The sequence below is a fragment of the Oratosquilla oratoria genome, chromosome 27 (genome assembly GCF_046742065.1).
Source record: "Oratosquilla oratoria isolate Oo_2021 chromosome 27, ASM4674206v1, whole genome shotgun sequence".
NCBI lineage: Eukaryota > Metazoa > Arthropoda > Malacostraca > Stomatopoda > Squillidae > Oratosquilla > Oratosquilla oratoria.
This window is the reverse complement of record NC_134803.1, coordinates 12,953,450-12,974,661: the sequence shown is the minus strand read 5'-3', so window position 1 is coordinate 12,974,661 and position 21,212 is coordinate 12,953,450. Positions and strand designations below refer to the sequence as shown.

General features: G+C 37.9%; 1 protein-coding gene across 7 annotated transcripts in view; it reads left to right on the top strand.

Moving 5' to 3' along the window:
* LOC143039904 (mitotic spindle assembly checkpoint protein MAD1-like) overlaps positions 1–7,642 on the top strand; it is a 186,487-nt gene extending 178,845 nt beyond the window's left edge. For all 7 annotated transcript variants that reach the window (XM_076210254.1, XM_076210251.1, XM_076210252.1 and 4 more), the window contains one exon: positions 4,652–7,642. In XM_076210254.1, the coding sequence (XP_076066369.1) occupies positions 4,652–5,113 (462 nt within the window). In that variant the 3' untranslated portion in view covers positions 5,114–7,642. The remainder of the gene's footprint in view (positions 1–4,651) is intronic.
* The last annotated feature ends 13,570 nt before the right edge of the window (positions 7,643–21,212 follow it).

The following is a 21,212-nucleotide window of genomic DNA, read 5'->3' as shown; positions in this document are numbered from 1 at the left end:
GTTTTTTGAGTTTCTTTCCATGTCCTCTTGTGTTTCTTATGTCCCAGTTTTACAAGTCCTCTCTATTGAGTATTTCTGTGCCCTTCATGATTCTGTAGATGGTCAGTAGGTCGCCTCTCTTCTTTGCTCCAGAGTTGGTAACTCCAATTTAGCCAATCTCTCCTCATATGACAAGTTTGAAAGTGCAGAGGCCATTTTTGTGGCTGCTCTCTGGATTCTTTCTATTTTCTTTTTCTTTTTTTTGGTACTGGGTGACCACAATGTCGCCACATATTCTAGCTTATGCCTTATCAGTGTGACCAATACTTTTTTAATCATTTCTTCATCCAAATATGTAAATGCCACTTTTATTGATCTTAGCAAGTTGTAAGATTCTCTGACAATTTTGTTTATTTGTTTATCATAGGACAAGTTATTTGAGATAATTATTCCCAAATCTTTTTCAGATCCTACTTTCTTTACCTCCATAGTTCCAATTTTATATTGTCCTGATATTCTATTTTCACTTTTTCCAAACTCCATTATGCTACACTTCTTAATATTGAAGTCCACTTCCCATTTCTGACTCCAGTTCCATATCTTATTCAGGTCTTCCTGTAGTGATTCACAATCCGTTTCAGGGGTGGAGTATGTGGGGGTGAAATATGTGGGAGTGGACTTTGACTTTGGCTAACTCCCTTGTAAGGGGGAAAAATCCATTGATATATGTAGGTATTATATATATATATATATATATATATATATATATATATATATGTGTATATATAGTATGTACAACACTGAATGGGTCCCAGTGAATAGTGATACATTTTTATCAACCACAATGTACTTTAATTCTTAGTTTTACATGTAAATAGGGGGGCTGTGTTCATGGACCCTGTCAACCCTCTCCTCAATTTTTGCCTGGGGCTTTCACATACACCCAACATTTGTTTTACCTACTTTATAGCACTTGGTCATATAGTGAGGTATTCCTGTATATATATATATATATATGTATATATATGTATATATATATATATGTATATATATATATATATGTATGTATATATATGTATGTATATATATATATGTATATATATATGTATATATATATATATATATATATATGTATATATATATGTGTGTGTGTATATATATATATATATATATATATATATATATTAATACTCCTACCCGAGTTTACATCTACACTCCTCTTTGCGTCCCTCACCTTGCATTTTCCTTATCTTTTCTTATACTGCTCATATGCTTCCTTGGTTCTACTTTGAAACTAATCTTCATTCACCTCTCTCCTACCACTCCCTTCACCTCTCCATCCCACCATTCACTATCTCCTGTTCATTCCCATCCCCATCATCCCACATATCATCTTTATGCACTTTATCACTTCCTCCTTAAAACACAACTTTTCTTCTACAAATTCCTATTTCCCCTTTATTCCTTTATTGTCAAACTGACAATACTGCTGGGGAATTACTGTAGTACAGTCTTCTTTTGATTAGAGCATGAAGGAGTAAAAGAGATGAGTGAGTTGGGAGTGAAAGGGTGAATTTTTTTTCTCTTGCATGTTTTGCTGATTTCTTCACAGTTGGGAGGTAGGGTTGATGAAAGAGTATTGGGATGTTTTGGACACATGGAAAGAATGAGTGAAGAAAGATTAGTAAAAAAGGTGTGGAAGGCAGAGGTGGAAAGAATGAACATTAGAGGGTGAACAAGGATGAGATGGATGGATAGAGTAAAAGGGGCATTGGTAGAGAGGGGAATGTCTGTTGAGGAAGGAAGGGAGAAGACAGAAGATAAGGGTGAGTGGAGAATGGGTGTGTATGAATGATATTGTGTTGTTGTTGTTGTTGTCGTCGTTCCCTAGACTGTCTGTCCGAGCAGTCCCGTCTCCCCAAGGAATGCCATAGCCGAAACTGGGTTTTCCCACAAATCCTTTATACAGCGTATGTTGTGTTGTTTGCGTGCATGATTGTGTATAATGCAGTCTTCCATTATGTGTTGTATGGTATGGGGTGAAGTGTTACTGTGTTGCATGGAAGGGTTTGGGTTGTGGATGGTGGTGGGGGTGAAGGAGTATGTGTGAATGATATTTTGACACACCCCAAAGGGATCTCTTCCCATCTTCTCTTTTTTAAGCATGAAGGGATGGAGAGGAGGGTGGCACCAATTGACCTCTTCAATACAAGTCAGTCTCACAGGCAGCATCAGCTGCCTGATTTTAATTCAGTGCCCTGCATTCTCTAATAAGCGCAGGGCAAATTTTTTAACAAAATTATCTTTTAAACAAATTTTAGGGGAGGAAGCTTGTGTGAAGAATGTTTTAATGTTTTTAAAAGACATCAATTTATTTTATGAAATTTAAAATTGTGTATATGAATGCTTGTGAGTGTATGTTGTTGTGATGTGTTTTTGTGAATGTTTATTGTTTTAACTGTTTTACTTCAATTTTTATCTATATAAGATAAATATGCGCTGAATGGCCTACCGGCTCTGGCGCTTGGCCTTTGAGCCAAAAATTCCATAAATCAATCAATCATCAGCTGCCTGATGTATAACTATTCATTGATGCATCATTGTACTCACATTATGAAATATAAAGCTACAGTTGTATTGTTCACAGCTACAGTTACAAAATAAATATACCGTATTTTCCGGCGTATAGTGCGCGACATTTTTCCGTTGGAAGGGCCTAAAAATGGGGGGTGCGCGTTATCCGTCGGTGCGCATTATCTACGGTCTACGATAAATATTCTGCGGCTGTGTGTGTAATTTTTTTCACAACATGACGATGTTGGCCGTCACAAAGTCGGGACGGCACACTTCTCCATGACGTTCCGTGAGAACAAGAAGAACAGCCATGGTGACATGAAAGAATACGCCAGCATGGGCTATATAAATATTTGGTATAGGTAGGTATCTATCGAATCTTATTTTTCATGTTTAAATAGGCCTAAACACCATGAAACATGATCAATATTCATTATATTTGCCCATGTTCACAGCATCCTAGTTTGAATTTTTATGTTGGCTTTGTTGCTTCACTTTAGGTATGGTTGCGGCCGTTCATAGACTCGTGTCAAACACCTGACTACAACACCCTCTTTCGGGAGTTATATTAACTAAACGTCACCTCGATGACAGACTGTCCTATTTCACCACTGTTATTGCAGGTTCAAAGCTAAAACGAAACAGTCTGTAGTTTGTTTCGGTATTAAATAAAAAATGGTAAAGACGAATTATTTCCTCAAGATATAAAATGAACATTTTCTGTAAAAATCCCGAAATTTTTCTGTATATTACTTTCAATAAACTTTTTTTAGATAATATTTCCTACAAACTATTTAAGCTACAAAGTAATAAGGGACCAACGCACAACATGAGTCACTTACCGGTACATGTAGTTCCAACTTTTTCTTAATTGTGTCCTGATTGATGCCTAAACTGACACTTAATTTAGTGACAAATCAACAGATTTCCCAGCGGTGGCTCTAGCCAATGAAAAATACTTCTCCATGTAACCTTGTTCACATGATACTAAGTAATTAATCGCCGTTATTTCATTGGTTTATTTTTACTAACATTAATTATCGTAGTCTATGCAAATATTTGGGATCCGTAAAACAGCACTGGTACCAACATCATGAACGTTGGCCGTTTTAGCTCACAGGGAATATGCTAGATCAGGGCCGAGATTGACAGTTCTATTGCCAATCTAGCCTACACTAAACACCCTCTTGTGAGAGTTTGTTAAACTAAACGTCACTTCAGTAAAGACACTTATGAACCGAAACATAGTTTGTTGCTGCATGGCGATAAAAACTTGAGATGAATTATTCCCTCAGGATAGTACATTACAATTTTTCTGTAAAAATCCGAAATTTTTCATGTACATTTTGTATTCAATAAACTTTTCATGGCTCAAATTTCCCACAAAACAATGGACCAACGCAAGCAGGAGTCGCATACATGCAGTTCACGAGCTTTAGCCACCAGTGACTTTTCCTGGAATGCGCGTTATACGTCGGTGCGCGCTATCTGTGTACTGAGATAACGAAATGTATGGGTGCGCATTATAACCCGATGCGCATTTTAAGCCGGAAAATACGGTAATCAAGACACCAACACCAGCATCCTCATATACCCACTTGCACCTCATGACACCTACATAGGCACAATCATATGGAAGAAGGGGTTAAATGAAGCAGCCTTGCTGTGGATGTGCTGTGTCTTGCTACATTGGTTCTGACTCAGGGCAGTGGGTGAGATTCAGAGATGGCCTGTCATCCAGGAGGAGCGAAGAAAAGGGAGAGGGAGATGTGGGGAATAGGGGCGGAGTATGTAGGGATGAAATGGGTGGGAGTGGATTTATGCCTTTGACTTTGGCTTCCTCCCTTGTAAGGGGGGAAAAAGCCATAGGTATGTATGTAACACAGATTAGGAGGGGTGTTATTTGAGGAAAATTTTACACAGGATTAAGGCAGAGCCTCTCTCTCTTGCTCTCTCTCTCTCTCTCTCTTATTTATTTGTTTGTTTATATATATATATGTATATATATATACATACACACACACACACACACACACACACACACACACACACACACACACACCAAAGAAAATTATCATACTTTTCATTTTATTTTCAGCAAACTCCTAAAGGTGAACTACAACTCTTTGAAACGGATTTTTCAAACTCGTTGGATGATTTAGTTGATGCTTATCTTCGACAAGAAAATTCATATCCAGCGTTCCTATCTGCTGTGACTCTGGACCTCTTTAACCGTCAAACATCAGTTCAAGCACCCACAGACTCTAGTGATGAGGATGGGGAAGTGGATGAGGAACATGAAGAGCAGGAGGAAGGGCAGGACCAACAGCTTCAACAACACCAACAACAGCTTCAACTTCAGCAACAGCTCCAGCAGCAGCTCCAACAACAACAACAACAACATCAACTCCCACAGCAGCATCAAATTCCACAGCTTCAGCAACTCCATCAACTCCCACAGCTTCAGCAGCAGCAGCTCCTCATGCATCATCAGCAACTTCAGCAGCAGATGCAAGAAGATGACGGGGATGGGGATGATGACTTGATTGTATTGGACTAGTAGATAGCTAACATGAATGCAAAGAACGAATGTGAAGGAGAGTCAAATCTCATAATTGCACAAATGTTTTTGTACATGATGGATGCATGGGCCTGGACAAATCTATTATATCTCTTGCCAAATTGCTGGCAGTTTCCTAAATCTAAATTGATGTACTCCTAAAATGGAGCACAGCAAGCAGTTTTAATCTTTAATAGTACAGTATTTGTATAGAAGTATCAATTGAAAGAATATTAATACAATATGTAATGAAAAACATAAGGTTTTACTTAGAATGTGCAGAAAACATGGTCAACAGAAACCAAGCTGACAAGAAATCATTATGGGACGTATTAGACAATAATAAAAAAAAAAAAAAAAAAAAAAAAAAAATCTTTATTGTCCTGTGGTCTTTCCAATGACAAATGTACTTATGGTATATGGTTCATTTGGTAAGAAAACATACATGATACCAGGTGCAGCCCCAAGGAAGAGTTCTAGACATAAATGCTTTCATGGAAGAGAGCAGAGATTGTCATATTAATGGTAGGAGGGAAATTGAGAATGGAGGAAAAGGAAGGGAGGTAGAGAAGTACTCAGAGTAATCAAATTGCATGAGAAGGATAAAGAAAAAAGATCAGGAGAAGTTGAAAAAAGTGTAGAAGGTAGTGAGGGATAAAGGGGTAGCAGGAGAAGAATGGAGTTTCATGGAGGAAGTTGGCAACTACACAAAAATGTTATGTCAGATGATGGTTCTAGCATGTTGTAATGAGATAGGTGGTTGGTGTTTAGGATTTTAACATAGAACTATGTGTCATTTTCATGTGATGTTCTATGGGGAAGATTTTAGTTTCCGTGTTTAAGTGCTTAGTTTGGTTTTGTTTTAAAGTTGTTGGTGTTTATCATTTTGTGATAGGAATCATGCTGTGGGAGTATAGTCAAGGATAGTTCTTATGATTTGCTTGCAGATAGTTGTTATTAGAATATCTTTAAGTTGACCAAAGACCTTGTTTGCAATATATTTTTAGTAGGCTTATTTTCATGTCAGTTTTCACTATCAGATCATCATGTAAGCTGAAGGTCATATGAATAAATTCTAGAGTGAAGGAATCAAGTAGATGCATTGGAGGGAATGAAAAGTTCCATGAGAAATAGGTATCTGGGGAGGGACACAATGGGATAGTTACAGAAGAGATTTGAAAAAGAACATCTTCCCACACAGTGTGGCAGATATCTGGAACAAATTGAATGAGGAAACAGTGAGTGCAAAAACTATACAAGAATTTAAGATCAGATTGGATGCTGAAAGATACAACTAGGTAAATACAGCTTAGAGGGAACATTGCTTGTAAGGGAGAAAAACCCCTTGGTATATGTGTATGTTTGTATTATTATTATTAAAAACTGTCTGGTATGAGCAGTGTCACTGTTGATTTCTGGGGTGAAGCTTCAATTCTGTCATTTTTGAGCCATTGTTTTAATTTATTCAATTGGGCTTGGGTGTTCCTTGCTGCTGATTTGTATTTAATGTTGGGTCAGCTGCATATAACAGATCATTGTTATTTAGTTCTGGTTCTGAAGTTGGGAGATCCCTCATGATGAGATTGACCAGTGAAGGTAGAAGTATTTGACCCTGAGGGACTCCATTGTATAGTCTTTTGGTTATTTTTGGTAACTGCACTGTCTTCCTGTAATGAAGTTGGTTAACCATTTCTTGTCAATGGTATTTATGTCTGCCACCATGATCTTTTTGGATAGTGTCCTGTTTTGTCAAGGTATTAGTAAACTGGAAATAAGTCCTAAAGGGGAGAGGTCAGAGGATGTGGATTGTTTTAAATATTTGAGGTTGCATATAATAGGGAATGGAGGACTGAGGTGGAGGTAAGCTATAGAATGAGGGAAGCAAGTAAATGTATCGGGAATAAAAAGTGTCATGAGAAATAGTATCTGTGAATTGATGCAAAGACAGTATGAGGTAAGGATGTGGAATTTCAGGGAGGCAAAAATAGGAATTTAAATGTGTTTGAGAAGTATAGTTTGTGTTACAAGGGTGGTTAGAGTAAGAAGTGAGGAGGAAATTAGGAGTGGAAAGGGAGCTAGCAGATAAGGTAGATAAAAGAATAGTGGGATGGGTTTGGGCACATGGAAAGAGTGAATGAAGAAAGATGAACAAAAAATGTGGAAGGCAGAGGTGGATAGAGTGAACTTGAGGGGAAGACCAAGGATGAGATTGATGGATGGGGGTAAGGGGGGCTTTGAGCAAAAGGGGAATGTCTGGTGAGCAGGGGAGGTAGGTGCTGCAGTGTTCAACATCGAAGCAGTTCCACCATGTATTGAGACAGCAAGCTTTTGACAAGTTGAAAGATAAACTCACGAGTTCACCTATTCTAATATTTCTGGACTATGAAAAAGAATTCAATCTTTGTACTGATGCATCTGACATAAGATTAGGAGGCATACTGATGCAAGAGAGAAATGGAACTTTGAAACCAATAGCATACACTTCAAGACTTTGTAATAATGCAGAGAGAAACTACTCTATAACAAAAAGAAACATTAGCAGTAATTTATTCTTTAGAAAGTTTTAGGGATATGATACTAGGATATCCAATCAGAGTTTGGACTGATCATACAGCTATTCAGAACTTATTTAAGCATAAGAATCTAAGGGGCAGACTTGCTAGATGGTTTGCAATACTTCAGTGCTATGAAGTTCAATTTGAATATATTCCAGGTAGAAAGAATGTGGCGGCAGATGCACTTTCTAGAAACATTAGTCAACCAATGACTGGGTTGATTAATTTTGTTTGTAGTATAGAGGAAGTAGTAACTTTAGATGAGGAAATGCTAATAAGAGAACAGAGGGATAAGACATGTGATTCATTAATCAAGTATTTGATGAACCCAAGAGGAAATCCTCCAAAGCTACCAAAGGGGTATAAGATAGAGGAATTTAATTTGTATAGAAAAACAATTGTAAGTGGGAAAGATATTTCAAGAGGTCCAATAAATCAGTAATACCACAAACTTGTAAATGAGATATTGAAGTTACTTCATGATAGTGATTGTAGCTCACATCCAGAGAAGGATAAATCTTATAGACAAGCACAACTTAAATACTTTTGGCCAGGTATGAAGAAATCTATATATGATTATATAGATTTCTTCATACCTGGCCAAAAGTATTTAAGTTGTGCTTGTCTATAAGTTTTATCCTTTCCTGGATGTGAGCTACAATCACTATCATGAAGTAACTTCAATATCTCATTTACAAGAGTTTGTGGTATTACAAACTGATTTACTGGACCTCTAGAAATATCTTTCCCACTTACACCCTTCCTCAAGGAGGCACAGCCTTATTGGCACAGCACCTGGTCTCCAGACTGGGCCAGAGAGTCACTCTTTACACATACACACAACTCCCAACAATCTCCCTTTCTTGGGTCCTTGTATTTTTTCACACAAGGAGGTCAGTACACCAGCAACTGGTCTCCCATCTCTCCATCAGTTAGCTGGCAACATAGAAACCATCCCAGGCCCTTACACTTGCCCACATGCACTATCTATATATATACCAAGAGATTTTTCCCTCCATATATAGGATGTAGCCATGTCAAAGGCATGTACCTACTCTTACCCATTCCACTCCCATCCCCTTTTGCCCTCTCATCTTAACTCATGGATGACAGGTCATCCCTGTATCCCACCCACTGCCCTGGGTTAGAAGCAGTGTAGCAAGACACAGTACATACACTTTTTTGTACTGGGTGTCCATAGTGTTGTAGCATACTCCAGTCTTGATCTTATCAATATGACTAATGTTTTTTTACCATTACTTGAGTTGATGATAGCAAATACAGTGTTTAGGAAGAAAGTCAAGCATAAGCACAAATGGGAGAGGGTGGTGGATGAAAGGGTGGCAGATGGAGCATTAATGGACTATATAGTGGTGACCAGTAATATAGTAGGAAGAGTTAAGGATGTACATGTTCTAAGGGGAGAGAGTGAGGGAACATCAGATCATTTTTTGGTGAAAGGTAAGTTGAGAGTGGAGAAAGAGGAAAAGGGCAGATGGTAGGGAAGTACTTACAGTGAACTGATTAAATGAGAAAGAAAAGAAGGAGTACAAGTATAAGAAGCAGAGAGAGGAGTGGGAGGGAGTGAAGGATAGAGTAGAACTAGGAGTGGAAAAGGAATGGGGATGGTTCAGGGAGGGAGTCATAAGGTGTGCAAAGATGGTGTGTGGAGCAAGGAGGACGGGAGGAAATAGAAGGAAGGATAGTGATGGGATGAGGAAGCAAAGAAGGGTGTAGAAGAGAGGAAGCAGGCTTTCACAGATTGGTTACAAATTAGGAGGGAATCATATGAGAGGTACAAAGTAAAGAGAAGTAAAGCATAAGATAAAGGAGGCAAAGAGGAGAGCAGATGTGAAATGGAGTAAGAGTAAGAAAATTTGAAAGTAATAAAAGATGTTTCGGAAAGGAATTAAAAGAGGAATAGGAGGTGAATCAAGTAGAGAAGAAAAGGTAAAAGGTGCAGATGGTGAGATGATAATGGAAGAGAAGGTAGTGAGAGGAAGGTGGGCAGAGTTTTTTAGGGAGTTGCTAAATGTGAAGGAGGATAGGGAGGGAAAGGTAGTTACAGTGGGAAGTGCCAAGAAAATGTCTGTGATGAGTGAGGAAGATGGAGGAGAAATAAGGAAAGATGAAGTGAAGGCAGCTGTTAAGATAATGAGAGCAGGTAAGGCACCTGGGTTGGATGGATGCCATACAGAATGTCTGAAAAAAAGAGGTACAATGATGGTGTACTGGCTGGTGAGGTTATTTAATGTTTAAGAGAGGGTAGAGTGCTGGAAGACTGGAGGAGTGCCTGTATATTTCCACTTTTTAAGGGAAAGGGGGACAAGTGTGAGTGTAGTAATTTCAGAGGGACCAGTTTGTTAAGTGTAGTTAGGAAGGCGGGTCTTGATTGAGAGGATTAGGAGATGAACAGGAGTAATTGGTGAGGAACAGTGTGGGTTTAGGACAGGTAGGGGTTATGTAGATCAGATTTTTGTGGCAAGACAGATATGTGAGAAAGCTATAGGAAAAGGTTAGGATGTATTTTGGGCTTTTATAGATCTGGAAAAGGCTCATGACAGGGTAGACAGGAAGGCAGTGTGGGAGGTTTTGCATATATATGGGATAGGTGGAAAGCTGTTAAGAGCAGTTAAGAGTTTTTACAAGAGTAGTAGAGCTTGTGTTAGGATTAGAAATGGAGAGAGTGAATGTTTTGAGGTAAAGGTGGGACTTTGTCATTGATGTGTTATGTTGCCCTGGCTGTTCAATTTATACATGGATGGGATGGTGGGAGAGGTGAATGCAAGGGTAGTGGGTTAGGGATTGGAGATGGTTAAAGAAACTGGAGAAAAGTGGGTGATAAGCCAGTTGTTGTTTGCTGGTGACACTGTGCTTGGAGGTAGAAGTTAGAGTGAGAGAAGCAAGTAAATGCCTTGGGTGATTAAAAAGTGTAATGAGAAGTACACATTTGGGAATGGATGCTAAGAGGAGATTGTATAAAGGAGTGATTGTGCTGAGAGCACTGTGTGGGGCAGAAACATGGAACATAAGAGAGGAAGAGAGAAGTAGTTTGAATGTGTTTGAGATGAAATGCCTGAGAAGTATGATAGAGGTTACAAGGCTATATAGAGTGAGAAATGAGGACGTGAGGAGGAGAACAGGGGTGGAAAGGGAGTTGGGAGTTGATGAAAGAGTATTGGGATGGTTTGGACACATGGAAAGAATTAGTGAAGAAAGATGAGTAAAAGAGGTGTGGAAGGAGTGAACACAAGGGGGTGTCCTAGGATGAGATGGATGGATGGGGTAAAAGGGGCATTGGGAAAGAGGGGATTGTCTGTTGAGGAATGATGGGAGAGGACAGAAGATAGGGGTGAAAGGAGAAGTGTTGTGTATGGATGATGCTGTGGTGCATGAGGGGGAGTGGGTGGGGAATGGAGGTGAGGGAGTATGTATGAGAAATAAACTGATGCACCCCAAAGTGATTTCTCCCCGTCCTCTCCTTTTCTGCATGAGGGGATGGTGAGGAGAGTTCGCCGAATTGATGAAGTGGCCCTGCTGTGGATGTGGTGTATCTTGCGACACTGCTTCTGACCCAGGGTAGTGGACAAGAAGCAGGGATGACCCGTCATCCATGAGGTCCCAAGATAAGAGGGAGGGAGTAGGGTAGAGTAGAGGGGAGTGGAGTATGTAGGGGAGGAAATGGGTGGGAATGGTTTCTATGTTTTTGTCATTTGGCTACCTCCCATGTAAGGCCTATCTATTTTATCTCCCAAGTAAATAACAGTATCCTGCAAAAACTTACATTTTTCAAGTTTCACTTTCAATCGTGCTTCAATTCTAATTTCTTAAACTGCTCAACTGCTGTTTGGGAAACTACTAATGTATCATCTAGAAATTCACTGGCAGTGTTTCCTAACAACCCATCTAGAACTGTATTCATTAATGCCATGTAAGTTAATGGACTATTACATAACCCAAATGACATTCTTTTGATGTATAATGCTCTATTGGTGTACAAAAGGATGTGAATTCTCATGAGTCTCATGCAACTTGATCTGTCAGAACACAGACTTGATATCAGTGCTAAAATACCTATTATTGTTTCCCAAACTCCTAAGTGTCTCCTATTACTGGTAACAGTAATCTATCAGGTACAGTTTGTTTATTTAATTTCCTACAATCAATAACTGGACACATGGTACTCTCTGATTTTAGCACCAGAGTCAAGGGGAAATTCCATTCACTTTTACTATGTTCAATAATATCCTGTGATAACATTTCTGTAATCAACCTATCTACAATGACTAGTTTGGAATGTGGTAATCTTTGGGCAGGCAAGTGCCTGGTTTTAATTTGATCTGATGCTTTAAAACCGTTGTTTTGCCCAAGGCATCCCCCGGCAAAGCAATTGCTTTATTGTGCTTCAAGAGCAAAGCAACTCAGCTTTCCTCCAACTCAGGACTAGTAGGTTCGAGTTGATTCTTGTATATCCCAAATCTGTTCTTGAATTGAACAGATTGATGAAATTGGTAATTCCACTTTAGTATTCATTTAATTTTTTTTTTTTTTTTTTTTTTTTTTTCCCCAAAATTGAAGACATCCTGTTTGTGTACCTTTTCCTAAGATGTCTTTATTCAAAGTACTAATCACCAATATTTCTACCATGTTCTTGTCTTACAAATCCCCAAGTCCAATTTCAAACCTTTTATCCTACTTGATTCTGGGATGGTAAAAATTTCAGCCTACAGCGACTCTTTTAAACTGCACTTCTACCCTGTTAATTGCTTTGGAGAGTAATAATGTCAACTTTATTACGCCACCTTTCACAATTAGTAAAGCTTCTTTTGAAGTTGATGAATGAGTAATTTCTGGGATTTCTTGAACACCTGAGTTGGGTTCACTATATGAGACTTTTTCTGTTGGTCTGGACTGCTCTGCTCCACTATCATCCAATCTATCATTGTTATCTTCTCTATTTCAAGAGATTCTCTTTTAACTGATACTGGCTCTAAGTCTAGTTGTTTTAAAAATGGGATTAACTATGATTTCATTAAGATTCCTAACTCAGTAGGACATATGATCATGCTTTCTTTTCTCATAGTTGCAAATCCTATTAATCTGGGAAAACAGGTACTACATCTATCACTGGAATGTGCATATGGTCATTTTTTAACTGACTTCCAGTTACTCCTTTGTTTCAAGATTTTCACTCCTGGTTTCAATTGGTTTAAAACTTTGCTAGTGATAACATCAACTACAGATCCTGTATCAATAAATATTTGAATAGGTTTATTGAACACTCTACCAGCAATGAGAGGCCCTACAGAAGTCCTTCCAATTGTTAAACTCGGTTTACAATTGTCTTTGATGTTGATGTTTTCTTTCACCCTTCTATCACTTTTGTCCCTAACACAATAATGTCTATGTGTGTTTCTATGGGTAGCTCTGTAGAGTTGTTTTATTTTGTGTGTGGGGGTTGTCTTCTTGTTTCTGGGTGAATGCGAAAATTTGGCATTACTCTACATTCCTATATTCTATGTCCTATCCTCTGGTAATACAAACAGAAAGGTGGGTTTTTAAAATTATACTCATCATGGCCCTCATATTTGTAGTTTCTACAAATAGTTTCATAATAACATTTGTGCTAAATTCCCCCAGGTATTACAATTGTAACATTCAATTCTAGCATTCCTTGATGTACTTCTATGTTCAGATCCTCAGTTTCTGTAATCACTCCCAGAGTTCTTAGTTTCTGTTGTTGCATTCTCACTGCCATCACATATGGCCAAATTGCTTTATTTTCACTATAACCTTGAAGAAGGTAATCTCCCCTATATCCATTATTTCTTTGACATCTTTATACAGCTTTGCAGTTATTTCATCAAAATTATGTATCAATAATGGAAATGCTATTGATTTAGTAACCTGAGAATTTTTTTGTCAATAGATCTTTCTATCCAATCTGAATCCTTCAACATAGATATGTCCTTAGACCATCGGTCTAAATTTGCTAAATATTAAGTGTTAGTTTCACTTGTTTTCACTTTATTGTCCTAACCAAAGACCTGATAGGATCCTGATCACAATTTGACTTAAAATGTTTAAATGAATGCCTTATAAGCTTCATATTGGTTAATGTCCTTCATATAAAGGGGATTGTAGATCTACAGCTACTAGAGGTACTTTAGCAAGTCCCCTAGAGAGCCTATGACTACACTTCCTTATACTATGGGTTTTTCTATTAATCTACATAGCATTACTGATTGGAGTGCTCCTGAGTCTCTCAGGATTCCCCCCCCCCCCCTTTTTTTTCCTATCTCCCTCTGTGGAGATAAACCCTTGGAAAAAGAACTGTTTATATCCTTTCAAGTGAGGTTTCACCTCACCCTTTTCTTTGCCGTCTGTGACAGTGGTACTCATGAGGGCCACTACTTTGGCAGTCTCCTTTTCTTCCTCTCGCTGGACCTTGCCCCCTGTTTAGGTATCCTTTCTACCTACTTCTGCTATAGACTTAATGCTTTCTATCTCCCTTTTCTTCTTCCAACAATCCCTCACCAGGTGGCCTACTTTCCTGCAGTAGAAACATGACACGCCCTGTGATGACTTACTATAGTCACCCCATTTGACCTCTATGAACTTCCTAGGTGGCCCACCTGACGAGTTTGAAATTTTCGGTTTATTAAGTGCCTGATCTTCTCTTCGCCTTGTAGTAACTGAGAATTTCCCTGCAGGTTTTAATATCTCATATTTATCTGCTAAGCTTGCAGCCTCTTCCAACTTTGAGAATTCTTTCTCCTGAAGGTACAAGGACACGTTTTTAGGGATAGATCTCAGACACTCTTCCACCAACATTGACTCAGCCAGCTTCTTATAATCTTCATTTATGTTACGGGATCTTAAGCATTTGTTCCATAACATTATTTTCTCTCTACTAAAGTCAACGTGTGAGATATTAGATTGCTTTCTTGAATTCCTAAACTTTATCCTATAAACTTCAGGTACTAACTCACAGGCTTTGTTGGGTGGCTGCTTTGATGATTTCAATTTTTGGTTTGTGAATCCTCCAGAGCACCGTTTACCCTTAACAGTTTATCTTGGAGGCTTGTTCGCCAATACTTCTTCAGCCATTGATAATTTTCCGCCATTCCTTCGAACGTTCTAAAGTATGTACCTGTGATTCATCAAATTCATGAAGCAATTTGGCGTTTTGCACCACATCAAAACTGCGTCTCCCATGTGCAAGTTGAGAGTCTGGTAGCACTCGTCCATTGTCTTGCAATTCACCTTGAAGTTTAAGGTTTTCATTCTCTATCCTACCTCTCTCAGTTTCTTTTTTGCTTCAGCTTCTATTCTAGCTATCTGTAGCTTCAACTGCAATTCGCTTAATCGAGATTCACCATTCTCTCTATTCTCTTCCCTTCCTCACTTTCTGAAGTGACAGACTCTGTCCTTTCTTCATCTCTTGTCGCCCCACTTTCATGTCGATTCAGCACCATAGCTACCACAATACGCATTCATTCTGCTTTATTCGCATCATGGGCGTAATTACCTCCTAGACATCGTGCCACCAGCTTCAACTCTGGTATGGTAAGACCTTGAATTTTCCTCTTTGTGGGTTTTAATATAAACTCTCCTACCTCCCTTTCGTTTGACCTCATTTTCTCACACTTGTAATTCTATCTAATACTAAAATTCTCGTTGGTAACTCACTTTATCATTAAAATCCTGGCAAGGTCGCCAATTATGTAACAAATCTTTACGAGTACTTTTGACTTGTAACATAAAATATTACAAGATTATATGAATGATTCCCAAGACCCTATGTCTTTGGGATATCTGCTCACAGAATAAAATTGCACAAGGTCACCATTCAATTTTGCATCATGAAAATTGAAAAAAAAAAATGAAACAAATGGTACGTTTATCTATTACCCTCTTAAAGCCAAAAGGAATAATAATATAATAGTAACAAAGTACATATAATTGAATTAAGGGTTTACAAACATATTCTAAACATGATTCCAAGTTCTTAAACACAATTTTAACGGGGGTGAAAGAAAAATAGTTACCAAGAGTTTCACTGTCCAGGCTTCCCGCGTCACTGCCATAGACTTCACACGTGATATTCTGATTAATGGCCGAGTTAAAATATATAAAAAGGGGGAGGAACAGACATTAACACAGCCGAGGCTGACACGTCCTCCTCATCGGCTGTCTGAATTCTTTTTCACTTCCACCCGCGCAGAGCGCCCTTTCCCAGAACAAACTCGCCCCTGTTTGGTCCATAGAATCAGTGTTTATGGAGTTTGAACCTGATTGGCCAAAACAGACTAAACGTATTTGCACGCGCGGTGGTAAAGCTACTCATGCAAATACGATGAAAGCGTATTCCACAATACCTTGAAGTAAAACATAATTTACATTACATCAACAGAAAAACATAATAATAATTTGGCTTGACATGTTTACAGAATAGTACACAAAAATAATAATGCGTCTTACAGAACTAAACGTGATTCAATAGAACATTAAGACGTCGACCCAAAATGTTTGGATATCTCCCTACACGTAACGTCGAGAATGTAACGCTCAATTCTCGTCCGTTAGATAACTGACATTATTTCACCAAAATAATAATTATATTCATACGTTACATATATAGGATACCTATATATGTAACAACACACAGACAAGGAAGATCATGTACCACAAACTTAATATGTTTCTACTCAAGATTAATAGACATAGTGCAAGAAAGGAATGGATGGGCTGATTGTGCCTTCCTGGACTCACAAAAAGCTTTTGACAAAATACCACACAAGAAAAAGAAAAAAAATAATAATAACATATAGGAGGGATACAAGGGAACCTACTAAAATGGTTGGAGGACTTCCTGATTGGTAGAAAGATGAGAATAGTGCTCAGAGAAAAATATTCAGATTGGAAAGAGGTGATCAGTGGAGTACTGCAAGGATCTGTATTGGCTCCAATAATGTTTGCTATTTATGTGAAATGTTACATGAGCTTCTTTGCAGACGATACCAAACTGTTAAGGAAAGTAAAAACTGAAAAGGATTGCGAATCACTGCAGGAAGACCTGAATAAGGTATGGAACTGGAGTCAGAAATGGGAAGTGGACTTTAATACTAAGAAGTGTAGCATAATGGAGTTTGGAAAAAGCAAAAACAGAATATCAGAACAATATAAAATTGGAACCGAGGAGGTAAAGAAGGAGAGATCCGAAAAAAATGGGTGTAATTATCTCAAACGACTTGTCCTATGACAAACAAATAAAATTGTTGGAGAATCCTACAACTTGCTAAGATCAATAAAAGTGGCATTTACATATTTGGACGAAGAAATTATTAAAAATAATATTAGTCACACTGATAAAGCCTACACTAGAATATGCGGCGACATTGTGGTCACCCAGTACCAAAAAGAATATAAAGAAAATAGAATCCAGAGAGCAGCAACAAAAATGGCACCTGCACTTGCAAACTTGTCATATGAGGAGAGATTGGCAAAACTGGAGTTATCGACGCTGGAGCAAAGAAGAGAGGTGACCTGACCATCTACAGAATCATGAAAGGAACAGAAATACTCGATAGAGAGGACTTTTTAAACTGGGACAAGAGAAGCACAAGAGGACATGGAAATAAAACAAAAAACATAGCTACAGAAGAGATCTGAAGAAAAACAGTTTTCCACAGAGTGGTGGACACTTGGAACAAACTGGACAATGAAATAGCGTGCGCAAAAACCATTCATGAGTTTAAGAGCAAACTAGACACTGCGAGATACAAAGGCGGGACACCACGAGCGTAGCTCCCCTTCCCGCGAAATACAACTAGGTAAACACACACACACACACACACACACACACACACATTACAAGAAAGGGATGGCTGGGCAGACTGTGCCTTCCTGGACCTACAAAAGGCATTTGATAAGGTACCACACAGAATTTTGCTATACTGGAAACAATAGGAGGCATACATGCAAAACTATTGAATTAGATGGAAGACTTACTATATGGAAGAAAAATGAGAGAAGTGCTCAGAGACAAATATTCAAAATGGGAAGAAATGAGTAGTGGCGTCCCACAGGAGTCAGTATTAGCTCCGATCATGTTTGCTATATATGTAAATGACATGGATGAAGGTATTGAATGTTACATTAACTGCTTTGCGGATGATGCAAAGTTATCAAAGAGAATAAACTCTGAAATAGACTGTGACTCATTACAGAGTGACCTGAACAAAGTCTCAGAGTGGAGCAAGAGAAGGGAGGTACAATTCAACATCAAGAAGTGCAATATAATTGAATTTGGGGAAAACAAGAATAGAATATCAGGACAGTATAAGATTGACGGAAAAGAAGTAAAGAAAGTAAACTCTCAAAGGGACCTAGGAGTAATCATCACCAAGGACATGTCGCCAGATAAACATATAAATAAAATAGTCGGAGAAACATACAATTTGTTGAGATCAATAAAGGTGGTCTTTAAATACCTGGATAAGGAAATGATTAAGAAAATATTACAAACACTGATAAGGCCAAAACTGGAATATGCAGCACTGATATGATCACCCAGCACGAAAAAGAATATAAGAAAATTAGAAAGAATACAAAGAGCAACGACAAAGATGGACCCAACACTTTCAAACCTGATATATGAACAAAGACCGGCTGAAGTGGAATTGCCGACCCTGGAACAAAGAAGAGAACGAAGGGACCTACTAACAATCTACAGCATTATGAAAGGAAAAGAACGCCTTGATAGAGAGGACTTATTAAAGTGGGACAGGTAAAACAAGAGGACATGCAATGAAACTCAAAAAGGATAACTACAGAAGAGACCTGAAAAAGAACAGCTTCCCATACAGAGTGATAGATATATGGAACAAATTGGATGAAAATGTAGTGTGTGCAAACACAATACAAGAAGTTAAGAACAAACTTGATCTTGCGAGATACAAAAACGGGTCATCACGAGCATAGCTCCCCTTCCTGTATAATGCAACTAAGTAATAAATAGGTAATTACACACACATACACACACACACACACACACGTCGGTCGAAGTGACAACGAAGTTTGGAACTCCAGGAAAACTTCAAGTTTCATCGATCTCAACAATGAGGGAGTACCTTTGTTGTATTAATAGGGAAGGGGAAAGTTCGTGGTGTAGTGGGAAGGTGAAGAAAAAGGTGAAAGAGAGGTATTGCTGAGGAAAATGGAAGGAAATGAGGAAGGGGACGAACGGGCCCCGCATGTTAGAAGGGGTCTAAACAAAAGGGGTACAGAACACACAGACGAGGAAGAACAAGGAAGCAGAAATATAGATAATAGCAGATCAATGGAAAGAGAAGATAACTGCTACTATGGATTTAATGAGGGAGGAGGTGACAACCTCCCCCGACTAGTAAATCTAGGGGAGAAAAAAAATAACGAAGCATGGGAGGTTAGGTTTAACCAATTAACACTAGTTACACAAAGAGTTGATAAACAGGAAGAACTAAAGAAGGAGAATCAAAACCTACCTAAAGAAATAGAAGAATTATAAAGACAGTTAAGAGAAGTAAAGGATGAGAATAAGGAATTAAAGAGTAATAATAAAGAGAATAAAGAATCCATAGCAAAAGAGGTAAATGGTTGGAAAAAAGTACAAGAGAACAATAAAATTGAATTTAGAGATATAATGAAACAGCAGGTGAAAGAACATACTAAGGAGACAGTTATTAAAATGAGGGAGAAGGAGAATAGAGTAAGAGACTTAGTGTATAAAAAGAAATGTATAATTATATTAGGGATGGAAGAGAAGTATAATCCAAATAGGACAACAAGAATAAAGGAACATAAGGAGGAAAAGGAAAAGATAAACAAGATATTAGAAGTAGTTCAAGAAGATGAACCAGAAGCAGGGAAACAAATAGAAGAAATATATAGTCTAGGGACATACAATACAGATAAGGCCAGATCAATTAAGGTTAGATTCAGGTCACAAACGACAGTAGAAAAACAGGGAAAATAGCAGTGATCAATATAAGCAGGTATGGATAGAAAGAGAAATGAATAAAGAGGAAAGAGAGGATGAGAAAACAAAAAGACTAGAAGCTAAGGGAAAAAAACGAGAAAAGAACAGTCAAAAAAGAGAAATTCTATTGGAGAGTAGTGAATATGAAAGTGAGGAAATGGTTCATAGCAAAGAAAAACAGAAGAGAAACAGGAAACACGATGAAAGTAGCAGAAAATGAAAAGTATCTTACACAAATATAGATGACTTAATAACAGGCTTGAACGAACTGAAGGAAAAAGAACCGGACACAATGGGAATAGTAGAGACAAAATTGAAAGGTCCACTACCACCCAACAGTGTAGGACATGGTGCATATAATTATTGGACTAGAAGCAGAGAGGTAAGTAAAACAAGGGGTGGAGTTATGTTCCTGACTAAGAAGGATATAGATGTGAGGAATGTCACATATGGAAAGAATAGAGTAGAGATGATTATGATGGAAGTGGAGGACAAGGATGGGAAGAGCAGGAAGTTTGTAGTAATTTATGTGCCTCCTAAAACGGTTTCGTGAGAAGAGAAAGAACACAAAAATATGTTAGAAGACACAAGGATAACATTAAATAAGATAATGGAAGATGGAGAAAGAATAGGCATAATGGGTGACTTTAATTGTAAAGAAATCTGCTGGGAAGAGATGACAGTAAAGAGTGGAGACTACCTATGGGGAAATGTACTACTTGATATGATTATAGAACATACAATGACACGATGGATACAAGAGAATACTAGGTATAGAAATAAAGAACCATCGAGACTGGACCTAATAATCACATCAGAACCTAAAATAGTGGACAAGATTGAATATAAGACATCAATAAGTAAAAGTGACCACATATTGGTTGAACTGGAACTAAATGAGGAAAAATACACGAAAAAAAACCGAATAATATAGAAAGGGAAGATTGATGTATGATTTTTTTTTTTTTTTAATAAAATAAGATAATTCTTACAAAAACAGACTGGGAAATAATACATAAGGAGGAAACAACAGTAGAGGAGAAATGGAGTATTTTGACAAAGTTTTATAAAGGAGTGGAAAAGTATGTTCCAAGACAAAAGCAAGAAAAAGAATATGTAAAGTGTTGGTACAGCAAAAGATGTAGGGAGTTAAAAGACAAAAGGGATAAAGCTTGGATAAAATGGACAAAAGACAAAAAACCTGAAAAATGGAAAATATATACTAGCTATAGAAATAAATATGTACAAGTGTGCAGAGAAGAAAAGAGAAAATACGAAAAAGATGTAACAGAAAAATATAAAGACCAACCAAATCTATTTTACAGATTTGTAAACAAACTGAAAAACAAACAAGAATTAGAGAAACTACGACAAGGAGGAGTTGAATACACAGAGGAAATAGAAATGGCAGAAATTATGAATAAGTATTTTAAATCGGTGTTTACGAGGGAGAACATACAACCTAGAGATATCGAGTGGGAGGAGAAAGTCCCCCCTATGAAAGAGATAGAAGTATAAAGGA